At 32.4% G+C, this 12,394-nt stretch overlaps 1 protein-coding gene across 2 annotated transcripts in view; it reads left to right on the top strand.

Moving 5' to 3' along the window:
* The window catches only part of LOC134250687 (sodium/potassium/calcium exchanger 2-like), a 36,566-nt gene extending 31,229 nt beyond the window's left edge, over window positions 1-5,337 (top strand). For both annotated transcript variants that reach the window (XM_062733053.1, XM_062733054.1), the window contains 5 exons: window positions 1,007-1,287; window positions 2,448-2,576; window positions 3,657-3,776; window positions 4,349-4,485; window positions 4,968-5,337. In XM_062733053.1, coding sequence (XP_062589037.1) covers window positions 1,007-1,287; window positions 2,448-2,576; window positions 3,657-3,776; window positions 4,349-4,485; window positions 4,968-5,214 — 914 coding nt within the window. In that variant the 3' untranslated portion in view covers window positions 5,215-5,337. The remainder of the gene's footprint in view (window positions 1-1,006; window positions 1,288-2,447; window positions 2,577-3,656; window positions 3,777-4,348; window positions 4,486-4,967) is intronic.
* Window positions 5,338-12,394: the final 7,057 nt, after the last annotated feature.

The following is a 12,394-nucleotide window of genomic DNA, read 5'->3' on the forward strand; positions in this document are numbered from 1 at the left end:
TTTCAAATCGCTAAAATTGAATATTGCTAAAAACTAATTGCATTTTCGTTGTAAAAGCTTCTTTAGTGAGCATTTTAGAATTGCTAAAATTACATCTCGCTAAAAATAAAACACCAGTTTTTATGGGCAAATCGCTAAATTTGCGTCTCGCTAAAATTTCCACTTATACAGTATTCTAAGCCCTCAAGCTCCTCAGGATTCATGGTATTTTATTTCCATTGCATCAGTGATATCAAATGCCAGAAAAATCATCCCTTTCAAAATGGGTAAGGTAATATCCCTGCAGCTAGACATATAGTCAATATTCATAACTATTCCATTAGTGTTTGATTGAGCAGGATTCTACAATAGCAGTGTTATATTCCACACAATTTCTCAGCTTAACAACAAATTGAGACTTCTAATATATTATGACTTTAGTTACTACATTTTTTGACAAAATAATAAACGGGCCTATTTTGTATAGATTTGTTAAGAAATGGTTTTGTGCTTTGGATTTACAACATAAAAAGCATTCTATCTTATAAAACCGTCACCGTAATAATGAATCTCCACTGTATAAATGACAGCTTTTGAGACAATGTAAAAATACTCTAAGGTGACTGTTAAGGCCCACAGTCCTCTTGTTTATTATTAGTTAACTGAGACTTTATATATGATTAGTTGATAAACAGAACATTCAGTTCTATTTATATAATATATTAAACACCTTTATTTTATGTAGTGAATTTTTTTTAACCAAGAATTTATGTTCATTTTTTTTTTCGTACATCAAGATAATTATTTTGAACATGTTTTATGTCAGACATGTTAATTATATTGAAAATTTTATCCAGGCAACATCTTATAACCTGTTGTATAATATATTAGTGTATAATTGTTAATAAGCACATCATATATTTGTGTGTGGACTGAATTAGCAGACAAACTGCTAAAATAATATGATTATTGCCTTTTAGCACTATATTGCCTAAGGTATTAATATAATAAACCGACATTCTTTCAGGTAAACCTCATAACAAGGCGATGCACCTACATGCCATAGCAACCTTAAAGGTCATCATAGGAACGACCCACACGGATGACCCAAATGGAGTCCACGTAGACAAAGACAATAACACCATACAGGCCAATGGCAAGGACCCGGGTCAGCCCGTGGCCAACGGCCGGGCCATCGATCAGAACAATCGGGCCGAGGATGGGGTCCTGTTGACGGTAGATGGCGTCGCTAAACAAAGCCCAGACACGGCCTCTGGCTCAGAGGATAGAGCTACGTCAGACGTACAGGTCAGGAGCTGTGGGGGTGGTCATAATTGAATTATTGTAGACCAGCTTTACCTAAATGGAGAGTAATTTCTTACATTTTTCAACAGAGAGATTTCCATGTGCCAGTCTTACATTTCCATGTTTTGTCTTTGGTTTTTTCCAAACTGTATGCTTTGAAAATTTCTGGAACTCACAAAATAAAGGTTAATTTGGAAAAAAAAGTATCACTAGTGTATACAAGTAAATGTACAATAAGAAGGGATGTTCACAATAAATATACTGACACGCAAAAGAAACGCAACACCCTACTTTTGGGGGAAATAATTATGTAAAGTAAAGAATTTTGTATCTTAAAATTATGAATGTCTTCAATTTGGTAAACATCGGTAATTTAACGGTTGAATGATTTCCATACCATAACCGGAAGTCAAGTCTGAGTCTGCTTAAAGAAATCAAAATTTGCATGTTTAACAAAACATTATTAAGGAGTTTAAAGTGTTTTTTACTGTTCATCATAAGTAATGCAGCACTATTTCAAAAAATAAACTCTCCCTTTGTTTCTCTTTAACGATGCTAAGTCTACTTGAAAATGGCTTATGTACGCATTTCCATTGCTCTAGCTGGAAAATTTCAATGTAAAGGTGATGGAGAGTTGCTGATGCGAAATTCCAGTACATTACGCCTCAACATGGTCTTCTGTATCATATGCATTAAGAACAGTCCTTGTACCGGAAGTCCAAGGGTGGCTTCACTGCTCTAAATTAGAGAAAATTCGACCTAATCATCTGAAAAACGGGCATTTAAATATACCAAAGAATAATACCTTCGCTCAGATCTCGATATTAATGAACCTATTGTATTGTAGAAATTAAGCTAAAATTGTTGTTTAGGGCAGTCTTGCACGTTTAACTTGAATGGCTGGAAGGGGGGTGTTTTAACAGCCATATTTTACTTAGTAAAGTAAACAGATAAACATTTATGATTTTTATCAAATCTCTGATGTTCTGAAAAGTGAGTAAAGCCTTACTTTATTCGCTTTTAAAAATCATAAGATAAAAAAAAATCAAACGTTTGTAGATTACTGCTTGTTGCGTTTCTTTTGCGTGTCAGTATACATTAAACATAAGTAACTATAAAACAATATATTGAGAAATAAAACGATGTACTTGTTTTGATTTCAGACCCTGGAAGAAGAGGAGGAACCTTTAGATTTAAGTTGGCCTAAGGGCTGGAGGAGTAGGATATCATACGTACTCCTGGCCCCTCTAGTGTTCCCCATGTGGATTACACTGCCTGATGTCCGGAGAGAGGTATTAAGCTACAGATACCAGTACTTTCTAATAGAATATTCTAACTGTTAGTATAGACAACATTTAAGCTGGCCAAATTAAGAGCTGGACATCTACATATAGTTCAGTGTTCCATCAAACCTTATGATTATACTCTGGAGAATTTGAATTTCTTATCATCTTGGCCCTTCTAGTGTCCCTTCTTTTGATAATAGTACAAACTACCTTCTATTATTGGATTTTCATTCCTGTCAGGTTAATAGTCCAATTTAAGGTAACATTAGTTATAGATGGTGAATTTACGCAACCGAAAACCCCAAAGAATCATGTCACACTCTTGTACAAATAGGTCACTGATTTAAAACTATGTCAGGAAATGGTTGATGTGATTGTATTTCATTGGCTCTCAGAGTGGGAACAGGTGTGTAGAATCAATACACTGTGATAATTGGGTTTGTCCAGCGTCAACTGACCACAAGTGACTGAGCAGATGTGTACAGATTCAGCATTCGATTGATTTCCCGCTTTATTAAGTGCACATAAGTAATTCTGTCCTGTCCAGATTTCTTGTCCTCATGCAGATATCGACAGATATAGCGTTATCCTCTTCTTTGTTATGCTGCAATCAGTAACATATATCAAAAGGTGCTTCATGGCATCACTAAATTTTTTTTATTAATATTCATAAATCAATAATCATAAGTTATTGACCTTATAAAACCTCAAAATTGACTCGTTAATTGTTATAGTTCTGACTATCCTTTAAATGTAAGGATCTTATATACCAATCCTTTTAATTATACGCCTGGGATCCGAGAGCAGTACATTTCAAAGATGCTAGTAATGAAGTAGCCTTGATATGTGCTAATCAAGCTTATGTATTTAGTATATGTCTTTCAAGATCCTGTCATTTATATCAGGGATTAAGTTATTTCAAAAAGAAAAAAAAAATCATTGTATCTTTTAGCGGATTCCCACTCTCACAAAAAAATAGAATAAAAACTGGTTATCAGCTTAATATTTTACTGTCCACCTTTGAAATTCTTAGTAACATATGACTGATATTCACCGAACTAAATTAAGAATTTTTTTGATGTTTAGGAGAAGAAGAAGTGGTATTGGTGTACGTTTTTTGGGAGCATTGTGTGGATTGCCATTTTCTCGTATCTGATGAATTGGTGGACAAACACGGTGGGCAAGACCATCGGATTAAGTGATGTGGTAAGTACGCGTAATAGTATACCAAGAAAGAGAAAGTCTATAAATAAACGAAATCTGATATTATAGAAAAAAATTTGGTCCTTTAATACACTTGGTATTTTCGCTGTTAGTTCATGATCATTCTTTATAAAATTGATAACCAGGTTTTTTTTAATGAAAGGTGTTTTTGGATATATTCATGTGTAGTAGATGAAGATACTTGTAGCATGTGCTGAGAAACAAGATCAAAATAGATGGTCAATATTTTCATAACATACTTGGTAATAAATAAAAGTTTTTGCCTATTCAATAAGTCTGATGTCACAATAGCTGATGGATTTCTGTCACACCTCCTATAGATTAAAATAATATAATATGCCTTTATATTTTTTGTTTACATTATAAGCAAGAAAAACAAATGTATTTAATTTCAAATTCGCAGAATTTGATACAGTTAACCCTATCCAGTAATAATCAAGTTAATCTGTGCTATACATGTATGTTAATAGTTATTATGAAGTATGTGATAAACATAAAAAAAAAAAACGCTGAAACATGGAAATGGGTTTATGTCTTATTCTCTAATCTTTCAGGTGATGGGGCTTACTATCCTAGCAGCAGGAACCAGTATACCAGATTTAATAACAAGTGTGATTGTGGCCAAGAAGGGCTTCGGAGACATGGCTGTTTCTAGTTCTGTTGGAAGCAATATCTTTGACATCACAGTGGGGTAATATTATCTCATATTTCAAAAATATGAAGTTTCAGTTACAAAATAAGCTTGTGACTAAAATTCTTATTCAAGTTATTTTTGGAACCAACATGTTAAGGTTCATTGACCCTCTGATAAAGGGAAAGAACTCTTCCTGGGATAATATGGCTATTATTTTTTTTTTTATAAAATTGTCTAGTTGAAAGGTCATTACTGTTAATTTTTGTCTCACAAGATATGTGCTTCTGAAAAATTAAGGCATTTTACAGAATTTAAAAAAGTGAGCAGTGCATGGGAAGCTGAATTTTAAATGATTTTGATTTGCTTTTAAACAAAAGAACTGGTGGTGGGGGATTTCACAGATAATGAATGTGTTAATAAACTTTTTAGGGAAAAAACTTAAGAATATTTTATCTAAATACAATGTTAACATTAAAACTGAACTTCATAACCCACAACGATGTAAAAATTGCTGCATGTAATATTTTGTCCTTTTTCAGCCTTCCAATTCCTTGGTTACTGTATGCGGCAGCCTTCCAAGAGCCAATCGACGTGGACAGCACGGGAATGGTGTGCTCCATTGTTCTCCTCTTCATCATGTTAATCACCGTCATCGTCTCAATAGCTGCCAGTAAATGGAGAATGAACAAAATCCTGGGTCTGGCCATGCTGATCCTTTATTTAGTGTTTGAAGTCCTAAGTGTCTTGCTGGCCCTAGAGGTCTTTATTTGTCCTGTTGAAGTTTAAAGGATCTCCCTTTTATTTTTTTATTTTTTTTATTTTTTATTTTTGTTTTTTTTTTTTGGAGAAAAATTTTGTTGACATTGGATTATAGTTTAAATCTGTATAATTAGAATAATTCAAGGCCAAAAGAGCAAACATTTTGCAATATGTGAATATAAATACGATTTCAACAATCTGAATTGTGTGCATATATTTATTTTAGTTAAATACATTCCACAAATAGAAACTTATGAATTATCATTATGAAATTTGTGATGTTTTATAATACATTTATTTGTATGATTTTAAATGAAGGGCAATTTTATGTTAAAGTTTTGAAAATTTTAACATTTTCTTGTGATAATTTTTTTTAATTATTCACCTGCAAATATGTATAACTAAGCCTTGATTAATTTAAATATAAATACCATTATAAAACAGGCATGGGAGGCCATTGTTAGAATCAGAATAGCTCCGACAAAACCAATTTACTTTTCTGATACGATTTTTTTTTTTGAAGAATGAATAATTCTGTAAATTGTTTTTATCAATTATTCATCATCAACTTGTTGTAAATGGGCTTTGCTCTCCATACAGCACGTTACTGTTGTCATCTTCATTTACCTCCATCATAGTTTTATGTACAGTACTTTTTGTGAGACTAATTTTTGTCATTATAGAGATTATTTTGTTTTTAGTATTGTCTCCTATTGCAATAACTGAACCATTTATTTTTTTAAAAGTATGATCATGCAATTTGTTGGATGTATCATAAAGTCTTATGTATAACTCACTCTGAGGCTAAAATGTAGGCATAATTTTTGGAGAATGTTGACAAAATACAGTTTTTGTTTTTATGGTCCTTATGACAATTTGTGTATTCTTAATTAATTTGTATGAATGAGGATAAAGTGAGAGATTTTTTCACTCATCTCAGATGAAAGTTCAACCATTTTTTTTTTTCTGATCAAAATTCTGTTCACCATCTGAAAGTGCATGTACACATTTTGGGATTGCTGTTCGGAACAACTGGACCATTTCTAGTCAAAGAACTATATGCGGTATTAACCAACATTTGCCCCCCAAAATCAAACTTTGATGGAGTAATATTTAATTAAGTCCTTAAACAGGGGAGTATATGCTGACTTCAAAGCACTGAATAATTTCATAAGTAATGACGTCATATGTACGTAATGACGTCACAAATATGACGTAAATTTCAGTTTTTTATGAATTTTCCAGAAAAATGTACATATTTCGTCGATATTTTAAATAAAAGTCACCGAGCGCATGTGTGTTCAGGATTAATATTTTGATATAATGTGTAGAATGATAATATCAATGAAATATGTCAATATTGTTCCTGAACACACATGCGCTCTATAAACTAAACTTAAATTGTTGAAATTTTGAAAAAGGGGACTAGTTTGTGACGTCATAAAAACAGAAATTGTGACTATACTGCTCTGGAACTATAATATTTTCTGTTAACTTATATTTCTCGTACAATTTATTGAATTCAGCACATTTCAGGAAGTTTTCAAAATTTGACTTTTGTGGGGGCAAACATATGCAATATACCGCATATAGTTCTTTGCATTAAGAAAAGTGCTGTGTATTCAGAGTACATAAACAATGCCAAGAGGGTAATGCAAATGAGATTAAGAAACTTCTTAAGTTTGGGCAACAATATGATTATTATAGTTTGGAGATTCACAAGGCGTTCCTAAAATGTAAAAAAAAATATCTGTAAGAACTGAAATGATCAAATTATCACACAAAGTAAATCCAGATTACTTAGTATTGAAGCAGTATTATTTTTTTTTCTTTTAAGTATAGGAATAAAATAAAATATTGGAGGTGAGTGTTGTGGCCTATAGGTCTCTGGCTATTTATTGAGAAGCAAACCAACCAAAGGAAGTCTTAGTGTTGAACTAGTCATTTAATTAACCATTGTTATGAGCATGTATTATATTTACACCAAAACCACCCAAAGTATAGAATTCCAATTTTTTTTATATATTTATTTTATATAGTTATTGTTGATATTATTTATTTCTATTTTCCCCCAGAAATTCTCTTTATTGGTCTTTTAGAAAAAGGAATATAGTGACTTTTCAGAGAGTATTTTTAGTAAAAAAAGGAATCACCAATTTATAATTTTAGTCATGATTTTTTTAATGAATATAGCTTTGCAGGCCAAAGTTATAATACTTGTTTTTTAAAAGTATGTTTCTATATAATCATATAATGATGTGCAAACCATGACTCACTCAATGAGGGTTTAATACACTTTGTCTTTAGTTAAGGTAGAGACATTGAAAACAATTCTGTAGAAAAATTGATGCGTATTTGACCTGGATTGTTTCAAATATTCCTTTAGGTATTTATTATATTTTGTTAGAGAAAATGAACAGTCCCTGTACTCTAATCATCTTCAATATAAAAGCTACATAAATACATTCATAATTTCATGCTTGTGATTTTTAATAATCTGTCTGCATTTGCTTCATATATTTCATATGCATTTGAAAATTTTCGGAGAATGGGTATTTACTTTTAAAAACACAACCAATAATTTTAAACCAAAAAAAAAAAACAGTATTGCTAAATATAATAACAAATTTATGAGTATTAACGGATCAGCAAGGTTGAATTCTGAATAAGGTGATATGAGCATCCTGTCTTCCATTAATTCAATACATGCAGTGTATATTCATTCCAAAAATAATAGGGAGTACGGATTGAAGGGGGGGGGGATAAAATCTGAATTGAGTTGAAAAGACGTTTTATCACCTATTTCTTTATATTCATTTTCATATATTAACTTTTATTTGTATACATTAAAGATGGGAATTTTTTTTTCAGTATTAAAATGTTTAATTACATGCACATAATTTAATTTCCTGCCTCTGAAAATAATGATTTTATACAAGAAATTAAGCTTTTTATGCACCTTATATTTTCAAATGGATATTGCAGTTTATTTATTGTGTTGGTATTTAGACAAAATATCCCTACTTTTAATATGATAATTTAATGGTAACAGACTAACAGGGGGTGGGAGGGGATGGCTGTGTGCATGGCAGATTATTAAGTTGATTTTTTTTTTTTACATTTCTTGGTTACATTATTGACAAAGTTCATTAGAGGTTTTTAGCATTGACACATGGAAAGTGTTAACTAAGTGTTGTTTTGTCATAATGTAAATACTTAATGCCTTGACTTAAAAACAGAAACAGTTTAACACCTTACTCTCAGATAAACACAGTCATCTGTTTGCGACTTCAGTAAGGAATCATTTATTCAGGGTAAAATTTTGCTTTGCAGATGAAAATGACTCTTAGATCTTACAGACATATGCAACATACTTTAAAACTTAGTCACTCTTCGTTTATTTTTCAGGATCTAAATTGACCATTACATGCTGTTTTGAAATTATATAATTGGTGAATATCCCCATGTTCTTCCATTGAACTTTGTTTTTAAGCCTCAAAAGTTTATTTGAAATAAAACTTAAGTTATGGAAAATAAGTTCAAACTTTGTTTCACATGTTCTTAATTTTCCATCAAAATCAGGATGATGATAAGGTATTAATATATTGTACTATTAATTTTTGGTCATGTACTTAACGAAAGAATTTATTCATAATTGATATTCAAAAATTTTCCAGGGTATAAAATATATTCATGCACTTATAGTATTCATATATACTGAAAGAAAAATTATTTTGATGAACTGTAATTTTTGTGATTAATTGAAATCACAGACACAAACTGTCAATTTAAACTTGAAATCCATGTACTGTGAAGATTTAAACGGTAGACTGACATTAATTGTTAATACTTTTTAGGATTTTCATCACATGTACCTCAAATCACTGAATTTAATTACTGAAGACTAACTGTAGTAAGGATTGAAGTTTATTAAATCTGAATGTGGTTGTTGAATAACATATTAAAATTAATATACATAGTTTGAAATATTGAATGCCTTTACATTTGCAACCATGACCAAGATATAGAATGTCAGTGTATAGATATGTGATTTTTTTTTTCCCAGATATTTTTGCTCATATCTCTACATTTAGATCAGCTATTCTAGTTTTATTGTTGAAGTTGTTTATTTCAGAATTATTGTATTTGATGTTTATTGTTTTTACATTCAAGTCTCCGTCCTTTATAATAATAAATTGTTTTGAACATTTAATTTAGTTCAATCTTATTTTTTCTTTAACAAAGGCGCCAATGCAGCCAGGTATTTTAGCAGGATTTTGTCAGTTTGTTGGCAAAGACTTGAAACTCATGAGTGAATGAATCAAAGCAAGTTTAGATTTAGCAGTTTGTTTTGGGGGGCTGAAGGTCAGTTTTGACCTTTACAAACTTTTTTGACAAGGTCAAGGTCAAAACTTGTCTGACACAATTGCTGAAGTTCAAATTTAAGTGGAACAGTGCATGTGATACTAGGGCATGATTTTAAAAAGTTGTAAAATTGTCATGTACATGTAAACCACATGCATTGCAAAATTTGATTGCAAGCACCAAAATTCTGGTGATAGATTGCCTTCTAATTATTATATATGATTAGAGTTGACATATGTACTATTGAAATCATTTATCTTGATAAAAATTTAAAAGCTCTTTTTTGGCCTGTAAATCTCTGGGTGAACTAAATCTCTTGGGGGGAGGTCGGAATTTGGTAATCTCAGGTGCATTTGCCTGTACTTTCTTTCCCACAGAAGCTATGTAAACCTCATAAGCACAACACATGCACATGTACTCATTTTCTCTCTAAATAGCAAAAAAAACAAGAGGCCCATGGGCCACATCGCTCACCTGAGAAGCTTTGACCATTCTGTTCTTTACCAGATTTCCCCCTTGTTATACATAATACATCCCCACCCTACCCCTCTGATCATAATTTAGACATTTTGAAATCAACACTACCCCATGATCCTTCCATGGGCACATATGTTACAGCTTTTTTTGCCAAGTGGTTCCTAAGAAGAAGATTTTCACAGATTTTTCCTATATAATTCTATGTAAAACTTTGATTCCCTATAATGGCCCCGCCCTTCCCCCGGGGGTCATGATTCCTACAATTTAGAATTTACACTACCCCAGAATGCTTCCACATAACCTTCACTTTTTCTGGCCCAGTGGTTCTTGAGAAGAAAATTTTTCAAAGATTTTCCTATATATTTCTATGTAAAACTTTGATACCCCATTGTGACCCCGCCCTTCCCCCGGGGGTCATGATGTGAACAATTTAGAATCTACATTATACCAGGATGCTTCCACATTAGTTTCAGCTTTTCTGGCCCAGTGGTTCTTGAGAAGAAGATTTTCAAAGATTTTTCCTTTATATTTCTATATAAAAATTTGATTCCCCATTGTGGCACATGTTCCCCCGGGGGTCATGATTTGAACAATTTAGAATCTACATTATATAGGATGCTTAAAAAGTTTCAGCTTTTCTGGCACAGTGGTTCTTGAGAAGGAGATTTTCAAAGATTTTTTCCTATATATTTCTATTTAAAACTTTGATACCCCATTGTGGCCCCGCCCTTCCCCCGGGGGTCATGATGTGAGCAATTTAGAATCTACACTATACCATATGCTTCCACATAAGTTTCAGCTTTTCTGGCCCAGTGGTTCTTGAGAAGAAGATTTTCAAAGATTATATTTCTATATAAAATTTTGATTCCCCATTGTGGCCCCGCCTTTCCCCCGGGGGTCATGATTTGAACAATTTAGAATCTACATTATACCAGGATGCTTTCACATAAGTTTCAGCTTTACTGGCCCAGTGGTTCTTGAGAAGAAGATTTTTAAATGACCCAACCCTATTTTTGTATTTTCTTGAGTATCTCCCCTTGCGAGGGGATATGTCCCTTTATTTTAACAATTTAAACTCCCCTTTACCCAATGATGCTTTGTACCAAGTTTGGTTAAAATTGGCCCAGTGGTTCTTGAGAAGAAGTCGAAAATGTGAAAAGTTTACAGACGGACAGACAGACGGACGGACAGACAGACGGACGGACGACGGACAAAATGTTATCAGAAAAGCTCACTTGAGCCTTCGGCTCAGGTGAGCTAAAAACAAACAAGAGATGTTTGTTAAACACTTTATTTCCCCTTGCCTCAAATTATTGGAATGTTTCAAAGTCCAAGGGAAATAAATCTGTCAGAAATGCCTAGGATCGTATCCATTTCATTTCCGTATGTGCAACCTCTGCAAAGAAAATGAATGGAAACTGCAAATAATTGGAATTTTTCATAGTCCCAGGGGCTTAAATCTATCCAAAATGGCTCGATTGAACCCAAAACAGAAATTGACAAAGATATTCTTAAGATAAATCTGTATACCAAATTTCATTTCAATATGTGCAACCTCTGCAAAGAAAGTGAATGGAAACTGCAAATAATTGGAATTTTTCTAAGTCGATAAAGTACATGTACAGGATATTTAAGAACTACAGACAAACCTCCCCAAAAACACATGTTCCCATCATTTTTTTATAATTTGTACATATTAAAAATTTGAGATTTTCTTACAATGCTGAAAAAAGTGAATTTTATGTAAAAAATTACACATCAATGTACTTGGTGCAAGAAATACATGCATGAACCTAAATATAATCTCAACATACACACATAGATAAACAACTGTAGTAGAAGTATTAGTGAAAATTAATTTCCATAACTTTCTCATTTGCCCATCTCAGTATTAGTATTTGTCCACATAGGCATGCTACTCACTGTTACATACTGGATGCTTGAAAATAGTATTTATGCATGGACTATCGCTCAAGTATCTGAGCTTCATTTAAAATCAAAATAGTGAAATGTCTGGAAAATGAGAAATTGTGCATTTAAATTGCAATATAGTGTATCTGGGGCGTGGGGTGTAAAAAAATTATGGGTAAATCAGAAAAGTACCTAAGATATGTAATTGCTAAAACTATAAGGTGCATGGTGCATTGCACACCTTTTTTATGACATTGTATGAAATGATGCTGTTTACATATAATTTTATCTCAATGTCATACATGTTAACTCTCCCGATTTAGGCGGGAGACTACCGCTTTTTCACTCCATCTCCCGCCTACCGATTTAATTCAGAAATCTACCGCTTTTCTACAAAAACTGCATCTAAAGTTTTTTTGGTTCGCTTGGGTATCCATTTTAGAAGCCACTCTCA

The sequence above is a fragment of the Saccostrea cucullata genome, unplaced genomic scaffold, assembly GCF_032062105.1.
Source record: "Saccostrea cucullata isolate Sc308-1 unplaced genomic scaffold, CSIRO_AGI_Scuc_v1 ctg10, whole genome shotgun sequence".
Taxonomy (NCBI): domain Eukaryota; kingdom Metazoa; phylum Mollusca; class Bivalvia; order Ostreida; family Ostreidae; genus Saccostrea; species Saccostrea cuccullata.